Source organism: Branchiostoma belcheri, unplaced genomic scaffold (assembly GCF_001625305.1).
Source record: "Branchiostoma belcheri isolate BF01 breed outbred unplaced genomic scaffold, Haploidv18h27 scaffold68, whole genome shotgun sequence".
NCBI lineage: Eukaryota > Metazoa > Chordata > Leptocardii > Amphioxiformes > Branchiostomatidae > Branchiostoma > Branchiostoma belcheri.
In genome coordinates, this window is record NW_017804331.1 from 985,348 (window position 1) to 1,006,587 (window position 21,240).

Genomic DNA, 21,240 nt, shown 5'->3' on the forward strand with positions numbered 1-21,240 from the left:
AACCGAAGCCGTTGTTTGATGGACAGCTGAGGGCAAAGGTTTGTCCGTAGGAGTTTAACCTGTGAGTAGCCTGCTCCTGGCCTGTGACTCTGTATGAGACGCCTACATTGTTTACAACCAACCGTACACGCCAAAAAACAGTTACTCAAGCAACTGGATATGTTTTTGGAAACGGTCAGACGTTTCAGGTAGCATCCACTACTATACCTTTTGTCAGTGACTCTATTAGAGAGACCAGAGGAGAAATGCAGGTTTACAAGCACGAACTATTGATTGATATGCAACTAAGTGAAGACAATTTTTTTTGAAAGTCAAAAAATTTTGAAAGTCAAAAAATTTTGAGTAACTGCTTTTTGGCGCAAGTTATTAGTGGATGTCCAACCTTCGCCGACGTAACCAACCATACAGCACGCCCATAGATAATCTCTGAGCAGATCTTTCGGTGGCTGCGATACAGTATCGAATTGGCCAGGCAGGATCAAATTTTCAAGATAGTATCAAATTAGTCAGGCGGTATCCAAGGTTGGTGTAAAAAAGATACTAGTACTATGAGAACAAAAGCCCGATAAAAAAACGCCTACACAACACGTCAAAAACAAGCCAAAGCTATCATCTACCAGGCTTCGGGAGGCGGCTGGAAAGAGTAGAAATAGGCCAAATATGTATAGAGAGATAGCATGCCGGGGGAGTTGGTCTGCTGGAGAGAACAGTTGCCGTACAGGTGGAGGCAAAAGCCAAAAGTCGATCTTCTCTGTTTTGACTGGTTAGGCCACACCAAGTAATTTTTATTGATGACTAATCTCCAAGCAGATCCCTTTCGGTGGCAAGACAGTATCCATTAGCCAGAGAAGGTCGCCGGCAAAACTTCTCTGGCTAAATGGATTCTGTCTTGCCACCGAAAGGGATCTGCTTGGAGATTAGTCATCAAATGATCAATACTTATTACAATCAATCAATCAATCTTTATTGCGCAACAATTGCAATGGATACAATGTATGGCAAGTGTTTAAGTCAAAAGATAACAACAATACTAAAATCTACTTCTAGATACCTTATTCTAACGCTACCCTATAATTGTGCGTGATGAATTATACAATATATATGGAACATGGATACAATGTTAACATCAGTTCAAGGTGTCACAGATGATATTGTTTCTTTTCCGAAGAGCAGAGGATATTAATTGGCCTATATACAAGGATATTGGTTCAGGACATGACATCAGTAAATTAAAAGTATCTGCCTTGTCTTAGGTGAGGTAATGTTTGAGTTACGTGAAATCATATTCATAAGTGTCAACCTTTCTTCAGTATACATGGGACAAGATAATAAAAAGTGAAATTCATCTTCAACAGTATGTTTACATGTAGGACAGCGTCTCTGAGTGGCTGGTACATTCTTATAACGACCTTTTTTCTATTTCTAAACAATGTGCACTGATTCGCAGTTTGGTTATGTTAGCAACAAATGATTTGTTTTGGATTGATGAAAGGTACTTCTCATAAGTGAAGTCCGTACTTATTACAGATTATTGATGACGTCCTCTGGAGACCCTAAATATAATGCAAAACAAAACTAGAAGGCAGAAAAAAAAAACAAGATGCCTAGATTTTAAGTATACTAAAAGACGACAAATGTTACGACACACATTGAATAAGGGAACATAGAGAAACAACCAACAAGTCTTGTATTCGTCATCAAAACAGCAATAAATCAGTGGAACAGCAGTTGTCGTCCTGTCCTGTTTCTTTCCTTTCATCACATCTTCCAATATTCACGAACATGACTCTTTGATCATAGTTACAGGAAGAGGAATTTCTTTTTCTTTTTTTCTGGGAACAGGCCAGAATCAATGCGCGCGCGGACCTCATCCATAAGAATTACTTGGTGTGACCGAAGCCAAAAGTCGATCTATGTTTTGACTGGTTAATAATAAAGCGAGTGTTGTGTTCTGTCGAGTGTCAGGATACGTCCTGTAATACCGGGTCTTACACTTGATCCTATTGTGCTGCAAGTTGGCCGAACAAGTGCTACGGTTTCTCACATACCGTAATCAACGAGAAACGTTCCATATGTTCCAGCCTACTAGCCCGAGCCCTCAGATGTACATCGCCGAGAAACTCGCCTATCTACATCCCAACTCAGAGCGGCCTTTGAACCTGTCAAGTCGTCATCCTCCTGCCACAGAAGAACATTCATCCCTGCTACAGTCAAGCTGTGGAACTGTCTCCCACAGGAAATTGTCAACACCAGGGACCTTCCGAACTTCAAACGTAAAGTCAACGCCTACCTCAGCGCCACTCGTCAGCGACCTTATAGCAAACGTTATTCGGTACAGCTGCTAAGCTGAGGACTTGGTGACAGCATAAAAAATATGGCCGTTTTCATCATTGAATTCGAAGAAACGGCGGTCAAGGATAATAAAAAAGAACGTAGCCTCTACCAGGCTTCACTCGGAGGCTAATCATGAAGAGCGTAGCCTCTACCAGGCTTCACTCGGAGGGTAATCATAAAGAACGTAGCCTCTACCAGGCTTCACTCGGAGTCAGAGGGTAATCATAAAGAACGTAGCCTCTACCAGGCTTCACTCGGAGGGTAATTATGATAAAGAACGTAGCCTCTACCAGGCTTCACTCGGAGGGTAATCATAAAGAACGCAGCCTCTACCAGGCTTCACTCGGAGGGTAATTATGATAAAGAACGCAGCCTCTACCAGGCTTCACTCGGAGGGTAATTATGATAAAGAACGTAGCCTCTACCAGGCTTCACTCGGAGGGTAATCATAAAGAACGTAGCCTCTACCAGGCTTCACTCGGAGGGTAATCATAAAGAACGTAGCCTCTACCAGGCTTCACTCGGAGGGTAATCATAAAGAACGTAACGGGGGGTGCCCTAATTCCGACCTATGTTCCATGCAAACGCATAGACCTTTGGTAATAGTTTATCTGACGAAAAACCCGCGCAACATGAGCTATAATATTGACAGATAAAGATCACAACGACAGCTGTATATTTCACTTTAGTGTAGCGCCTTGCACCCAAGCGTAATGGTTCGCGAAACTTACGGCAGGTTTTTGGTCATTTTGCCGGTGGAACGTTCTATCGCAACAGGGGTGCCCTAATTCCGACCTAGTGTTTAACACAGGTCGATCTGACAAGAGAGTTTAGAAATTATAATACACAAATTATGACTAAAACAATCTACAACTGTTTTTCTGTCCCAAACAAGTAATATTTTTACGATTACGCGACTTGCTCCAAAGTGGCTGTTTAAAAAGAAAAACCTGCATTTTTGACACGCTCGTCAAACCCTGAACAAGCGTCGAATTCTCAAAAAATTTTCACTCGTCTGTTGTCTGTGCTAACAATTGGCATAATCGCTATAATCTCTATAATCATAGTATAGTATAGTATAGTATAGTATAGTATAGTATAGTATATTGACGACATCATACCTAACTGTTCGCAGCCTAATAGCAAGAAAATTCCATACTACTGTACGTTTTGTACGGTGTGTACTTGCGTATTTGTATTGAAAATAATCCATTCAAAAGCAGGTCGTGCGGACGCATTCGACATGCGCTTCGTCATCCAGTAAAAGAGATGAATAATTTTCAATCCAGGCGATCAGAAAGTAATCCTGATACGCAAACACACGAGATATAAATGGTCGGGATCGTCTCGAGCACAGATTTGATGGTGATGAACACCGAAATTTACACAATAACAATCACAGCCTAGCACGGTTAGGCCTAGGAAAAACATGTGGTGTTTCCTCTTTCAGTCCGAAAAAAAGTAGGGTTTTTTCTTTCTCTTTTCTTCTTCGTTTAGGCTGTTTTTTTAACACCAACCATCACTAAATCACGGTCAGAAATACACAAGTTTAAACATGTTGAAAAGTGGAAGTAAATACAATCCCAGGAATATTTTTCGAAATGAAATGTTTCAATTTTTGGTATTTTTTTTGCGAAAATGTTACGTAATACCCCTTTAAGTCTGAACACGTATGTTTTGTTCGGCTCATTTCAGGTTATTTTATTTTTCATTTTAATTCAATTGTAACGTTTCAGGTTCAACACCTTGCTGCACTATGTTCCCACTACATTACCCGTAATACCTATGATCACCTATAGCCTACATTTTTTTATTAAAAATGATAAAAGAGACCATGTAATTACCCGCTACCAATTGTATATATTCTTGTTATTTAGTTTGGTTATGTTTGTAAATATTAATGATATTTTGCGTGTTCCCTAAAACTACGTCATTCAGCTTTTTGTACACTACTTTGTATTATTAGGCTGCAATGTTGTTTTAGTTTTATGTCAATTTACAAATAAACCATTTAATAGAAAAATTCAAGGACAGTGACATACAAAAATCGCTTTCCGGTTTTTAATACTCAGCTGGTTGTGCACTATGCAACTCGCCCGAAACCTACCCAGAATGCATGCCCGAACGAAGTGACGTCACACCAAGATGGCGACCGCAAAGAAGTACGACGTTGTTGTTTTCGGGGCGTCTGGCTTTACCGGCCAGTACGTGGTGGAAGAACTCGGCAGAGTCACCTCGGAGGAAGAGAGGGGCCTGACCTGGGCAGTGGCAGGCCGCAGCGAAGAGAAACTCAACAAAGTGTTGGAAAAAGCGGGCGCTACCATCGGTGAGTAGCTTATACCAAGTTATAGGGGGAGGGGGGCGAATATTAGCCTCCGTAGCAGGCTTATAGAGCTGGGGGTTTGGTGGTCTTGGGCTGTTTTCTGATTAGCCCAGTTCTAAAAAACGGGGGTAATTCAACCAGGCCGATCATGTTGTCTATATGCAATCAGAAAATAGCACATAAAAGATCCCAAAGACCCTGAAAACCCCAGTTTTTGGCATGGCATGGAGGCTAGGCGAAAATTGTCTGGCACAGGGAGGGCGGGGTCGTTTTATTGATTGTCTAAATTTATATTGAATCTGTGAAATGGCATAATGTTATTAAGTCTTAAATGTAATGATCAAGTAACTCTAATTCCCTCACTGTCATGTTTTTTGAACACTGCTGTGCAATAAAAGAAAACTTCAACTTCTGAATATAATTTTTCAAGAAGTTCAATGGATGACTGTGTTTACTAGTACTTTCTTTTATCTGTATAATGTCCTTGATCTGACGTTTTAGATCTGGATAGTTCTTAGAATTAGATGTCATCTCATCCTCTTCGTGCATTCTCCATTTTATAGCATGCTCCTTTACACATCAACTGCATAATGTGGAGCAGAATGATTTCAGCATACTAGTATTTGAGTTTTGACAACAACTGGACGACCCACATGGTCTGTCATGGCCTTTGACAGCAGGCCATTGCAATCTTCTTTGACAGCCACTGCTGTAATTTGCATACAGTACTAGTAGTAGGAAAAGAGTTCTAAGAACGTGGGTTCAATCCTTTGAATCTAGTTCTTTTCCAGTAGAACCCTTGTCATAATGACTGAACAATTTGACACCGTCTTGTAGGCACCAGAAGTTCTGCTTGTAGGTTTAGTGATTTTAACAGTCACAGCAGTGATCTACATGTAGTAAAGACGATGGTAAGACTGATGCTACACCATTTAAAAGCACAACGATTCAGTCTTCCTACCTAGATACCTACCTTTTCATAATGACTGAACAATTTGACACCATCTTTTTCTAGGCACCAGAAATTCTGCTGGGGGATCTAATAGCGATTTTGACAGTCAATGGCTTTAAATTAAAGTGTTATTTACAGTAGAGATGGCAAGACTGGTGCTACACCAGTAGTGGTGCATACCTAAACCCACATTTAGGTTCAGGTCCGGATTCAAGTCCAGAGGTTTAGGTTCACAAGTCCGGACCTAAACCCATGGCATATACAAAATTGCATGTTGGCAACCTTGCAATGTTGTCTGGGTGAAACTTTGGCCACATAACATACTGTAAGATGGAGGCCGGTACTTGACGATGCCCGATGGCAATGTTTTCTTGATTTTGCAGCAAAGATTTTGCAATCTACGGAAAGTTTTAGGTGGTTTGGAAAGAAAAGAGGTATGTGAAATGGTCTTTTATGGTAAAGTCCGGACTCGGTTCTTGACTTTTAGTTTTTTTTGGACTTGAACCTAAACATTCTTACAAGTCCGGATCCAAGTCCAGTGAACCGGTATGCACCACTATACACCAGTTCTAAGCATGGAGATTCAGTCTTTCTAATCTACCTGTAACCCCCTGTCACGTGAATGACCTGGGGTGGATCATTACATGCAGGTAGTTGACTGTGAACAATGGAGACTTGTCAGACCCCCTGGCTCAACACCTGGTTTCACCTGTCTGACAGGTAGAGCAAATTACCTGCAGGTTATCACAGGTCAGCCGCCAAACAACAACCCAAGCAAAATGCCTGTGACGCAAGGTCATGCGATACTCTCCAAGCAGAGGTTTTGGCTCATTTTTGGTGCGTTTTTAGGGTTTGGGTTGGCGTTAGGAAGGGCATCAAGCCGTAAAAAAATCTTGCTTCAACAAAAAGACTTGTATTTGATGCAAGCACGTCTAACCCCCGTTTTGGTGAAAAATGACGTTAAAAGTGGATTTTAAAAAAATTTTAGGCTTTCTTATCGGGCTTTCTTTTTTGCACTGTTTTTTTTACGCCAAGTCGCCAACCCAACCAATCCATTGTAATAAAAAGGCCAATAAAAAAGATTAAAAACACGCCAAAAATGTAGCCAAAACCCAAACCTGTTCTTTAGAGAAAAAAAAACAGTGCGCAAAAGAAAGCCAGATAAAAACCCCCGAAACATGCCAAAAATAAGCCAAACCCAAACCTCTGCTTGGAGAGTCATGCCCGTAGCCAGGATTTTGAATGGGGGGGGGGTTCTTCCCACTGCTTGAGGGGACCTCGAGCGCCATAGGCACGAGGTTCTTAGGGGGGTCCGGCATGCTCTCCCTCGAAATTTTGAAAAATGAACCTTCTAAAATGGCATTTCGTGCATTTTTAAGAGGATTTCCAAGAAAATATCACAGATGAATTTTTATTCAATGACAAAGGGAGCAGTTTTTCTACGATTCCAGTCCATCTTTTCAAGAAAAATCTTGGACCATTACATAAAAGTGGACCAAAAAGTGGACCTTTACATAAAAAGTGGACCTTTGAGCCTTGTGGGGGGGTTCTTCTGACCCCCCCCCTGCCCAAACCCCCCCTGGCTACGGGCATGGAGAGTAGTCATACAACAACTCAAGCAAAGTGCCTTTGACATACAGAGATGACTGATAAAAGGAAGCTATGAATAACTCTCATGAAAACATATTTCGATATTCACTGTTGATGATTCTTAATCAATGCTTGGGTCAGTGGGAAAAATAAACTATTAATATTAAAATATTAAAGGGACCACTAAAGGTAGCCAGGTGGTTTGAATGCAAATGTGTTCACCACGACACTAGTACAGCCTGTACAGGTTTGAACCACAGAAATATCCTCTGCATATGCATTTTTTACAGCCCTTTTTCCCAAAAATTACTATTGCTTTACATAATAGTTTCAAAAGGTAGATTTGGTTTGTAATATTTACCCAGTAAAAGTCCAGACACACTGAATTATTTGTGCGACTGTCTGGACCCTGTGATTATATCCACTTAAAGGTGAGACAAGTGCCTGTAATCCAGAGTTGGCCTGGTGCCATCCACTTTTATATGCTGATGTCACTCCAGAAACAAGAAAAGCTTTTCAAAAAGCTGGGCCGGCCTCAGAAATAAACTAAATGAAGGCATCGCCAACTCTGGAGAGCTTTTAAAAGATCTGGCATTTTGGACATGTTAAAAAGAAAATTGAAATAATGCTGACAGCGGGATTCGAAACGGCGAACTTAGCTTGCCAAAACATGCCAGACGTTTCTGTACACAAACACATCCTTCAAATATTATCAGGACTTAAACATTACACATTACAAATGAGAATTTTTAATTTAAGAACAAATCTAAATTCTGGAAAATCACTAATATTACACCACTTAAAATATTATTTGTTATTAAACCTTTGGATCCAACACACTTAGATTTCTCACCTACAGCTTTCGACCAGTCACTCTGGTCTTCCTCAGTAGACTGACCCAGTGAAGCTTGTCACGTGGCTTCTTTGAAGTGTGACGTCGACACTGGGTCGAAGGTATGTCGGCCCCCGTTGCGGTTAAGTGAAGGGTATCATAGGTCAGAGAACTTTTTGTGTTGAATCTAAAGTTTTAACTCTAAACATGTAACTACCAACACAGATGAACTTTCATGATAGTTAAAATATTATCATAAGATTAACATTTACTGTCATTTATCTGTATCTGTTTAGCCGGTATAACCGCCTTTCGGCTTAACACACCAGCTTCGCAGGCACGCGGCGCGGTGGCAGCTGGCTATATTACACCGATCGACTTGTTACACCTAACCCATGAACTTCTAGCTCTAGACATTGTTTAAAGCTATGTATTGACAATGCCCCTACTGTACTTGGTGACAGTGAGTTCTACTCTGCGATAGTTCTAGAAAAGAATGAATTCTTGAACACCTCAATCCTTGGTTGATAACTCTGGTACTTGAAGGCATGGCTATTTCTTGTTCTCTTCTGGGCTGGTATTAGGTACTTAGTAGTTGGGATGTCCACCAGTTTATTAGTCGTTTTGTACATCATGCATAGTCTGGACATCTTTCTTCTGTCTTCCACACCTTACAGGGGCAGACCTGAAGGATGTGGTGGATGTGCTGATAGCTGATGTGGAGAAAGAGGAGACGCTGAACGACATGGCCGCACAGGCACAGGTCGTGCTCAACTGTGTCGGCCCTGTAAGTCACCAACTTTTCAAAACTGACTTCATTTAAGATCAGGCCTAGGGAAAAAATGTTGTGTTTCCTGTTTCCTGATTCCCCCCAGAAAAAAACTGCATGCAAGGGACATAAATTTTTCAAGCTGATTGACCTTTTCTAACTCTGACACCTGAGTAATGTAATAAATGTTGTGCAATTGGTTTTCGAACATGGACATTGAAAATATGTGTCCTCATGAAAGTTTCACTGTATTGTATAAGTTGGATCACTAGAGATTGACAAAGTCTAATATGAAAAAAAAGTAAGGAAGAAAGATAATCCCTACCTACCGACCCCAACTTTTTCAGGAATGAAACAGGAAACATAACATTTTTTTCCTAGGCCTCATGTAAGAAAGGTAGCTTTGTGTAGATACTTGAGATAGTATAGATGGGGTTGGCAAAATGGTTGTTTGAAACATTCTTTATTCATGTGGGGCACAAATTGGCAGGCCGCTTTTCATTGCTTTTGGAACAAGACAAATTTGATCAATGACCCAGTAATTTGATCATCTCAATATCATTACTGGCATACTTAATAGAAGGTACTTTAGATAAGACAGATGTGATGAGTGATAATTGTGTAGCAATATTATGTTTATAGATTGTTATTTGATTGTTATTATTGAGAAGATAAATAGAAATCATACTTCCTTAACCACTGCTGTAGAACTGTACTATTAGTCAGTATGCTGCTTTCATGTAGATTATACTTAGGCCATGTTGATTTGATTATATGGATGACATCCTCCAGGAGCCCAAAAATTGATGCGCGCGTGCAAATAAAAAAAAAGTTTTGCAAAAAAAAAAAGTTGTTTTCATTATGAAAAAATACGTGGTCATGAAGGTTGAACAAATGGCACAGAATATGGTTTGGCGAATAATCTAGTCTTCAAGTTCATTTCTTTACATTTTCGTCTTTTTCCGTTTGATTTTGGCATTGTACGACATTTTTTTTTTGTAACTTACGGTATATTTTTGCTCATTTTGCAACTGTTTTGTACGACTTACAGTATGGTTGAAAACTTTTTTTTTTTGGAAACGGCCGAAAATTCATGCGCGCGCGGATGTCATCCATATAATCAAATCAACATGGCCTCCGAACTTTCTAGTGTAGAATTATCTTCCTATATATCTTTACCTTTGCACATCTGGTGACACATTGCCAATGTCAGTTTTAGCTATGCTGTTACATATAATAATACAAATCAAGTACATTCCCAGCACCAGGACCAGGTGTTGTAGAGAATCAGACTGTGTTAAGCTATGCTCTGATGACTCTGTTGTCCCTGTATGTTGTGCGCAGGTAGTTTTCAAATTTGTTACTTACCAGCACCAGTGCAAGTATGCAGAAAAACGTACTTTGCACCCTGGTTAACCCTTGTCCTGCTGGCATTCCTGGCACAATTTTTTTCAATAATTTCATGACTTAATTAGATCATAGACCCCTGAACTTTTTTGCCCTGGAGTGGCGTAGTTACTTCTGCATTCGTTGTGTTTCGCTGCGGTGTGATGCGTTGCACGAGAAATACCCCTAAATCGTACCTATACAGGGTGCTATATAGATGGTACTGCATGTGCATAACAACAATTGTTGTGCTCCGCAAGACAAGGGTTAAGCTACGCTCTGATACCTCTGTTATCCCTGTGTTGTATACAGTATCGCTTCTATGGAGAACCGGTGGTGAAGGCCTGTGTGAAGAACAAAACCCACCACATCGACATCTGTGGGGAGCCACAGGTGGGTGCACGCTTGCTTTCTTTACTGTAATTACCTTCGCCAAGAAGGTGTGGGGTTGTGTGGCACCTCTTCATATTTATCCGCCATCCACCTTCCGGCATGGCAACAGAAAAATATGCCCATTTTGCGGCATGTTGACCACTGTCAGATAGTAACAAAATTTCTTGTTTTTTTCCCCAAAAATCAGGCAAAAATGAATGGCCGTGCTGATGTCATCCATAAAATTTACTTGCTGTGGCCTAACATAAAACAAAATACGTCTAACACAGGAACAGTTCTGTAAGCTTTTAACGACACGACAGAAGACAATGTGTCGGTCCCCACGGATGGCGGCTATCCCGCTGCAGGGAGAGATACGCCGTGCTGCAGGGAGAGATAACACACGCGCCACGTGTAAACTAGTCCCACGGGACAACAGATAGATGGAGATAGCTGGGGAGAGGCGCTGCCTCTTCTTTTATGATTCTGACGTTCCTTTCTGTCACAGTAGGGCTTAGTGTGATTCACTGCCACCAGACAGAGGATATCTCAAATTCAAATTCAAATTTTTATTCGGTAAGGCCACACCAATTTAATTTGTTGGTTCTCAGATTTTGTCAGAAAAATATGAAGCGACAGGGCGAAAAAAAATAAAATAAAAACAGGTCTAGGCATCCTATTATAGGCTTAAATGCTATGAAATGAGCCATGAAGTCAACACAAAAGGCTGGGTTAAAATTTAAACATTGAATTTTGAACTTTTAATCAGAAAAAAACAAAGAGGCGAATCCGAGAACCAACAAATTAAATTGGTGTGGCCTAAGGTTCTCCAGAAAAAATTTCCAGAAAAAATATGAGAGCGAAAAAAATATAAAAACAGGGTTAGGCATCCTGTTATAGCCCCAAATGCAATGATAGGAGCCATAGATTCACACAAAAGGCTGGGTTGATATATAAACAATGAATTTTGAACTTTTGATCAGCATTAATAGCTAGGAAGAAAAGGACTTTCCTCAACTGTTGGGGGCAAAATATCTGTCAGAGAGTCTGAGCATTTTTTTAGTCTGACAATTTTTTTAGTCGATTTAGCATTTTTTAGTTGATTTAGAATTTTTTTTTTCGCAAAATATCAATCAGAAAAAATGAAGAGGCGAATCCGAGAGCCAACAAATTAAATTGGTGTGGCCTGAGGTAGGAGACAATAGTGGTTGTGTAAAAGAAAACCACTATATTCTATACTCCACCAACCTGATGAAACTATTTTCAGAACTTACTGATACATGATGTTAACCGTTTGTGCCATTGTCCCTCACAGTTTTTGGAGTCGATGCAGTTTAAGTATATTAGGCCGCACCAAATTAATTTCTTGGTTAACGGATTCGCCCGCTTCATTTTTTTCTGATTTGCAAATAAAAATGAAAATTCAGAATCAACTGCAAAATGCTCATATTTTGCCCTGAACAGTTGAAAACAGTCCTTTTCATCCTAGTTGTTACAGTTATTCCATCTTTCAATGCAATGGTATCATTAAAAGTTCAAAATTCATTGTTTAAATTTTGGGCCAGCCTGGTGTGTTGACTTCATGGCTCCTATCGTATCATTTTTGGCCATAATAGGATGCCTAGGCCTGTTTTTATGTTATTTTTTTTTTGCCTGCCCGCTCCATTATTTTTCTAGAAAAATCCGTTAACCAAGAAATTAAATTGGTGTGGCCTTAGGCCTAGGAAAAAAAAAGTTGTACACCCTTGTCAGAAATGCAGGTTTATAAGCACGAACTACTGCAACATTACCTTACTGTTACATGATTTGAATCTTCTGTGCCGTTGTCCCTCCCCAGTTTCTGGAGTCGATGCAGTTTAAGTATGATGAGGAGGCTAAGAAGAAGGGAGTGTACGTCCTGCAGTGCTGTGGGTTTGACAGTGTTCCTGCAGACCTGGGGGTGCTCTACACCGTCAAGAACTTCCCAGGTAAGACTGGAACTCTCTCTAACTCTCCTTTTGTTCCCCGTAAGGCCACACTCACTCACTCACTGTCCGGTTTATTGTCTGTTGTTCCCTGTCTTCCGAGGGTTAGACGTGCTTGCACAGCAATACTGGGGCTTGATGGCAGCCTGACTCACACACTCACTCACTCACTGTCCGGTTTATCGTCTGTTGTTCCCCGTCTTCCGAGTGCTTGCACAATACACTGATTTAATTTTATGATATCTGCGCGCACGTTGATTTTCGCCTGTTCTCAAAAAAAGAAAAAAGATCACGTCCTCATAGGCTCTGGCCTTGGTGCCATCCTCTACATGCCTGTAGCCAGGATTTTGAATGGGGGGGTTCTTCCCACTGCTCGTGGGACCTCCAGCGCCGTCGAGGTTCCTAGGGGGGTCCGGGGGCATGCTCCTCCTGGAAATTTTGAAAAATGAACCTTCTAAAATGGCATTTCGTGTGTTTTTGAGAGGATTTCCAAGAAAAAATCAGAGATAAATTTTTACTCAATGACAAAGGGAGCAGTTTTTCTACGATTCCAGTCCATCTTTTCAAGAAAAATCTTGGACCTTTACATAAAAGTGGACCTTTACATAAAAAGTGGACCAAAAAGTGGACCTTTGAGCCTTGTGGGGGGTTCTTCCGAACCCCTGAACCCCCCTGGCTACGGGCATCCTCTATAGCCAATGGTACAACATGTAGCTGGCGATAATAGGGAGCAGGTTTTGATATTTTGTGTAAAAACCAATATTGGTTGACAAATAACAGTGTACCTGATATGGGCTTTAATAGGGTATGAATTAAACAAACCTTTATTGTACATAGAGAGTTAAGCTTCATTCTACAACAATGTCAAGAAACTTCATCTGTGATATCTGCGGCAGTCTAAAGACCTGTTGTGTCTAAGTGATTTAGACATCATCTTTTAGTTTTTATCTTTGTGATTGGTCCGTGTAGTTTGGGGATATGGCTGTAAAAGTTTTTGTTAAAAGTAGTTGTGTATGTATATGTACTTGTTTCCATGATTTGTATAAACAGACGTCTAATAAAAAAAAATAAAAAAAACAGTGTACCTGATCTTTATAGTGGAACATTGCATGAAAGACTGCTCTACAACAACAGAATGCAGAGTGGCATCATATTATGATGTAATGAATCATGGATCTTGACTTTTGAAAAAGGCCCAACATTTCCTTGATTTAGGGTAATCTTAAGGCCACACCAATTTGATTTCTTGGTTAACGGATTTTTGAAGAAAAATAATGGAGCGGGCGGGCGAAAAAAATAAAAAAATAAAAACAGGCCTAGGCATCGTATTATGGCCCAAAATGGTACGATATGAGCCATTCAGTCAACACACCAGGCTGGTTCAAAATTTAAACAATGAATTTTGAACTTTTAATGATACCATTGCGTTGAAAGATGGAACAACTGTAACAACTAGGATGTAAAGGACTGTTTTCAACTTTTCAGGGCAAAAGATGAGCATTTTGCAGTTGATTCTGAATTTTTATTTTTATTTGCAAATCAGAAAAAAATGAAGCGGCGAATCCGTTAACCAAGAAATTAAATTGGTGTGGCCTTAGGGTAATCTTAAGTAATGGTTTTCAACTCGCCAAACGTATTGCCGCAAATGTTGACAGCAGTATAAATGTGTTTTGATGACATTTGTCTATTAGTACAATCAGTTTCTTCTGGTATCACATTTTTGCAATAAAAATCTAATAACTTGATACTTGCTACTGGCAATGTCATTCTGAAGTATTTCTAATTGTACATAAATTTTGTACTCATGTTATCAAATCATCAATCATTATGATAAACCTCTTTACTAGTACATGTATATTTCTGATCAATTATGTACATGTACATTTGTGGTGAGGCAGACTTTAAGGCCACACCAATTTAATTTGTTGGTTCTTGCATTTTTTCTGAAAAAATATGAAGCGACAGGGTGAAAAAAAAATAACAATAAAAACAGGTCTACGCATACTATTACAGAAAAGGCTGTGTTGATATTTAAACAATGAATTTTGAACTTTTAATCAAACCACTGCAATGATAGATGGAAAAACTGTAACAACTAGGAAGAAAATGACTTTCTTGAACTGTTGGGGGGGGGAGGGCAAAATATTGAGCATTTTTGAGTTGATCCAGAACCAGAATTTTTTTTTGCAAATCAGAAAAAATTGAAGAGGGGAATCCGATAACCAACAAATTTAATCGGTGTGGCCTAATATGCAGAATTATGCTGCCTGTTTCCAACTACAGATCAGACATGTCAGATATGATCAAATGAGCACGTCGGCAGAACGTACAGCACCTGTGTGAAACCCAGATTTTTCGTTGGATGTTTGGTCAACGTTGCATCAGAATTTTGCCTTTTGCAGACAATATTTTTTCCAACATAACATTTGGAAGCTACAGACGGGATGTTATTGTTAACGTTATATGCGCAAATACGACCTTATATGAAACGTCTTGCTGGAGTGCTATGCATTATACAGTATGGATTTTGCACAGGTGCAGTACGTTCTGCCAATGTGCTGATCAAGTATACATGCAGGGCTCAAAGTACTGGGTGTATGTGTATATGCACCTGAGTGCACCCAAATTTGGAGCTGTGCACCCAATTATTTTCTGTGGGTGCACCAGTCCACCGAAATATTTTTGTAGGTTTACATATATATGTAAAGATGTTAAATGTATAGTGGTATACAGTATATTCTTAATATCTTATAAGTGTCAGAAAAGTAATAAAATCATTGTTGTAGTACCCGAAACATATTTTGTGCACCCAATTTTTTAGGATAGGTGCACCAGTGCACCTTCGCTGGAAGACAGACGTAGAATGTCCAGACTGTGCATGATGTACAAAATGACTAATAAACTGGTGGATGTACCAACCACTAAGTATCTGATACCAGCCCAGAAAAGAACAAGAAACAGTCATGCCTTCAAATAGGTGCACTAGTGCACCTATTCCCAAACATGAATTTCGAGCCCTGATGTACATGTAGTTTGAGTACCTTCCTTAGACAATGATAAGTATATAAGTGTATAGGCCATGTTATCAATCACGTTACAGTAGATGTCTGCAGGCAAAGATGTAGTTCTGAGATAATGGAATATCTGTACCATAGAGCAGGTAACTAAAACAGATGATGATCATTATAACAGGTGATGCATCTAGTGAAGCCGGCAGGCATTACAGACGGAATATCTCAAATCTTTTATGCAGTTTTTATACCAGAGGATAACATCAAAAGGAGTAAGCTTTATAAGTTTATTCCGAGCATGGAGCAGGGAATGAAACAGCACATGCTAGTGTAACGGAAATGAAGAGAAACCTACAGTGGGGGTCGCTGGAAGACAGACGTAGAATGTCCAGACTGTGCATGATGTACAAAATGACTAATAAACTGGTGGACGTACCAACCACTAAGTATCTGATACCAGCCCAGAAAAGAACAAGAAACAGTCATGTCTTCAAATATACGGTTATACGGCCTATACTGATACTGATACAGATGTTCGCTCTCCAAGCAGAGGTTTAGGCTACGGCTTATTGTTGACGTGTTGTAGATATTTTTTATTTATTTATTTCAACACCAAAAAGCAAACCTTGCAGCAGGGATGAGAATCCCTGAATTGGAAGAGTTTGCGTACAGAAAAAAAAGTTACAATAGGCAAAGCAGACACTATATATATATACAATGTACACACCCTCATATACACTATAATACATAAAAAATATGTACCAAGCAAAAAAAACTGTGTGAGTAAACATACACTGAGTACGGCATGAAAGGATATTGAAGATATCTGGTTTTGAATGGGGCAACGTAACATTAGTTTTAATACATGCGGAATCCATGTATTAATGTAACCACCGGCGTGACCTTGATCTTGCCCTAACTCAGCGTACCGACCCATGCATGCGAGATTGATCGCCGACAATGTCATGTTGAAGAACCCAACATCCATTACTGTCCAATCATTTTAATGTCCATTACAACATCGCGGTTAACTTTCATCAAGGAGGTTAAATTTTAACCTCCTTGCTTTAATCAAAATGCTTGAACGAAATTTCCTTACCCCTTGAATCACTACACAATCTACAGTATATCTGTACACACTTGTGCTGTGAAGCTTCACATATTGGGACAAAATGGCTACAGCATTATATAACAAAAGAATGCCATAATGCACCAACAGCATTAGGTTTAGATTGTATTTTTATAGGATAATCAATTGTTTTGAATAGAATACTCAATTGTTTCTCTTTATGTTTGTATGCTACAGTTAGCATTTGGGCATGACTTTGCAAATTTCACTCACTTCACTTAATTTAACTTCAGCTCAATTATTATCATTATTATTATTATTACATCAATCTCATCTTTCACAGCCAAGGGATGGATAAAATCAGGCTCAATACTACAACCAATTAAGAAAAAGCAAAAAAACAACAACATGTTTCTAACACTTAACACAACAGCAAAATCTAACATACATGTACATCATGCATGGCCCTCCTATCAACAAATTTCAGATAAGGTCTACCATCCGTGTCCATAATATCACCAGGGTCCATAATATCGCCACCTTGAGAAATAGTGTGCTCTAAGATATTTTTACTGCAACATACCCTAGGTATGTACATATGAGGTGTGCAGGAGTGCATACCAAAAGTATGTTGCAGTAAAATTAACTTTTAAGCTTTAAAAAGCACAATATTTCTCAAGGTGGCGATATTATGGACCCTGGTGATATTATGGACAAGGATGTTACATTGCACAGCTTGACATTTTCAGAAAACTGACTACATTGTACAGCAGCATATCTGTGCACTGAATCCTTGTTACTATAGTATACATTCTTACTATATTTATGTTACTATAGTATACATTCTTGTTACTATAGTATACATTCTTAACATCATCATCATCTGATGGGTGCACATTATTAACAACAGCTAATAAAAAGAAAAATAAAGGAATATAAAAAAACATCTTTAACTGACCAGTTTGGTCTACATTTTAAAGATTGACATTTCGGAAACCATTGTATAGCAGCATATCTGTACATTGAATCCTTGTTGCTATATTATTAACAATAGCTAATAAAAAGTAAAATAAACAGGAATATAAAACAAATCTTTAACTGACCAGTTTCAGTGCAAGAAGCAGTAAACATCTAAGCAGCAGCTAGCTCAATATTACGCTTCATAAACATTTAATTTTCTCCATATCGTAAATCCGCGAACAGACGCTGATGAGTGTTATAAAACTTTCAGCTGGCTTCAGTCCGAACTGTCAGGTTCCCGACGGTTAGGCCACACCAATTTAATTTGTTGGTTCTCAGATTTGCTTCTTCATTTTTTTCTGATTTGTAAAAAAAAAAAAAAAGATTCTGGTACTGAAAAATGCTCATATTTTGCCCCCAACCGTTGAGGAAAGACATTTTTCTTCCTAGTTGTTACAGTTTTTCCATCTATAAATGATGCAGTGGTTTGATGTAAAGTTCAAAATTCCTTGTTGGAATAATAACCCAGCCTTTTGTGTTGACTTCATGGCTCCTATCAAAGCATGTGGGGCTATAATAGGATACCCAGACCTGTTTTTATTTTTTATTTTCTTCCCCGTTGCTTCATGTTTTTTTCTGAAAAAATCCGAGAACCACCAAATGAATTGTTGTGGCCTTATAAAACTTTCAGCTGGCTCTAGACCGAACTGTCAGGTTGCCGACGGTTAATGTACCGAGCGGAACATTACCCGGCCTTTTCCGGTGTGGAGAAGTTGAGGAACTGAGTGAGTGATGGTACAGGCTACTGGATCATTCAGGTGTGGAACGCTGCCTTCAAGTCACCGGCACAGAGCTCGAAATTCATTTTTGGGAGGTGCACGAAACATTTTTTGGGTGCACAGTATAAAATAGAATAACTAGAATGTCAACAAAAACTAACTATGTTTCATTTCTAAAGAAAAGTAGCACAAGAGTCACCAGCCAAGGGCTCGAAATTCATTTTTGGGTGCACCCAACCTGAAAAATTACGTGCACAAAAGTTTTGGGGGTGCACCATATAATTATAAAATAGAATAACTAGAATGTCAGCAATAACGAATTATGTTTCATTTCTAAAGACATGTAGTCTACAACAATGATTTTATAATTTTTTCATGATACTTAGATGTTAAGTTTACTACTATACATTTGACATCTTTACATACGAAAACCTATGAAAATATTTGGGTGCACCCACAGAAAAGCTCCAAATTTGTGTGCACTATTAAAGGAGGGCCTGCAGGGGGGGGGGATTTCCCGACAACGCTCTACGCTGAATTCGGAAACCCTCGATTACACTTAACGATAGATTCAACGAATGCTACAACGCATTACATAGAATTAAAACGCCGAATACGCTCTACGCGAAAATATTAGAGCGGTCCGTCTACGCTCTACGTTGAATTAAAACGACCGATTACGCTCTACGGAAAAGGGCTTGCGTGCACTAAGCACGTGCACCCAGTATTTCCAGCCCTGGCAGCCTGCTCCTCCCAGGCCTTATTGCCGAGTTGATGGGAACCCGAAGACATCGGCAGACTGATGGAAAAATGACATCATAAACATCTGCGAACGGTTTCACCTGCTGGGAAACTGTGCGTCGTTTTGGCTCACTCACACCTCTCCGCACTGACACGAAATGACTGCAATATTGGCCAACAGGAATTATATATTGCACCCATATTTCATAACCCTGCATCTGTATTGAAAGTTTGTCTTTGGAGGAGTTGAAGTGAAATATTACCCCTGACTTCGGGTGCCAGGAACGGTTACGACGAGCCTCCGTCTTGATTTCTGCTGCAAAGTACAAAGTACGTGCACAATGAACCGGGCACGATGCGAAACGCAGATAAGGCAAGGTTTGGAAAGTACACATTTCCCAAGATGACATCATGTGTTACAGTACTTTTATTTCAAGTACCTGACTGTTGCAAAAGCTCCTGATATGAAGCATAAACATGTACAAATGTATGTAAATCCACAGATTCACTGTTCTTTGTCATGCAAAATATCCACCCCATCTATACATGCACCTCTGTGCAGGACTATACATGTAAGTGAACTGTTGAAAAAGCTTCTGATGATATGATGTAGCATTAAATGTATTCATTGTAACAATTCTTTATCATGCAAAATACCCACCCCATCTATACATGCACCTCTGTGCAGGACTATAAGTGAACTGTTGAAAAAGCTTGTGATATGATTTAGCATTAAATGATTTAGTATTCATTGTAACAGTTCTTTTTCATGCAAAATACCCACCATATCTGTACAACGTTTTTATTTTTTATTTTTATTTTATTTTATGACGATTTACCACATTTGTGGAAGGATTGACATAACAGGTGACTATCACCTCTTCAAAGATGTCAACCCCGAGACCAGACTGTTTTCAATAAGTGCGGTGGGTTCTTTAACGTGCGTGGGGTGTGCCTTTCCCAAGGGCACAAGATCGGTGACATGGGCAGGGTTCAAACCCACGACCTCTCGGGTGTGAGCCGAACGCGCTACCGACTGCGCCACACGACCCCACAATGTCATGTGTATTACTGGGTATTTCTGTCTGGCCATGATCTCTGTGTAAGGTGGATGCTTTGCTGTGATAAAAGTTCTGGTTTGTCACTCTAACCGCTGCCTTAGCTAAGAGTTAAGTTACTAAGACTACATCATGTATAGACAACATATGGCATTTGCTATCACTGCCCCTCCAAAGGTTAATCTGGTCCAAGTTTAACACAGTTGAATACTGACACTGTCTTTAGGCCCTGGACCAGGCAGGGCAGCAAATAACAACATCTCTGATATATAGAACAGATGTTCACCATCACAGTTTGCTGTAGATAGTGTTTCCTGGGTATATCACATATTATAGCATACAGAACATGGCACCATCAGTCTCCTGTCTACTGATTCACACTAATTTAAAGCAGGGCTCGAAATTCATGTTGAGCATTTGCAGTTCATTTAGAACCCCCTCCCAATTTTTTTTTGTGCAAATCAGAAAAAAATGGACAGGGCGATCCGAGAAGCAACATATTAAATTGGTGTGGCCTAGGGAAAGTTTTGAGTATGACATATGTTGTTATTCCTGACTGTAGTATTTTTTTCCTTGCAGGCAGAATAAATTCTGTGGAGAGCTATCTCAACCTGAGTGCTGGACCTGAGGTAAGGTCTTGGTTTTTTATGCTTAATCAATATACATGTATATGCAGGGCTCGAAATACCGGGTGCATGTGCACCTTAGTGCACCCAAAATTGGAGTTGTGCACCTAATTTTTTTCTGTGGGTGCATTGGTGCACCCGAATATTTTTGTAGGAATTTTTAACACTAGAAGTGTATAATAGTATACCGGATATTCTTGGTCTCTAAGTATCAGAAAAATAATAAAATCTTTGTTGTAGTAATGTTAAAGATTTTGAAGTTAGCTCTTATTTTAGATTCAAGCTCAGAAGAGGAGCAGTAAGACCTGCAAATTATTTAGGTTTTGTTTCATATGGTGCACCCAAAAAATTTTTTGTCCACCTAAATTTATACGTTGGGTGCACCAGTGCACCTATTACCCAAAATTAATTTCGAACCCTGATATGTTCTGATATTGGAATGTTCCAAAATATCTACAGCAAGATGTCTACTTT

General features: G+C 39.5%; 1 protein-coding gene across 3 annotated transcripts in view; it reads left to right on the plus strand.

Moving 5' to 3' along the window:
- Window positions 1–4,462: 4,462 nt before the first annotated feature.
- Window positions 4,463–21,240, plus strand: part of LOC109484065 (saccharopine dehydrogenase-like oxidoreductase) — a 102,081-nt gene continuing 85,303 nt past the window's right edge. For all 3 annotated transcript variants that reach the window (XM_019787274.1, XM_019787276.1, XM_019787275.1), the window contains exons 1-5: window positions 4,463–4,660; window positions 8,709–8,818; window positions 10,499–10,579; window positions 12,396–12,525; window positions 20,720–20,769. In XM_019787274.1, coding sequence (XP_019642833.1) covers window positions 4,480–4,660; window positions 8,709–8,818; window positions 10,499–10,579; window positions 12,396–12,525; window positions 20,720–20,769 — 552 coding nt within the window. In that variant the 5' untranslated portion in view covers window positions 4,463–4,479. The remainder of the gene's footprint in view (window positions 4,661–8,708; window positions 8,819–10,498; window positions 10,580–12,395; window positions 12,526–20,719; window positions 20,770–21,240) is intronic.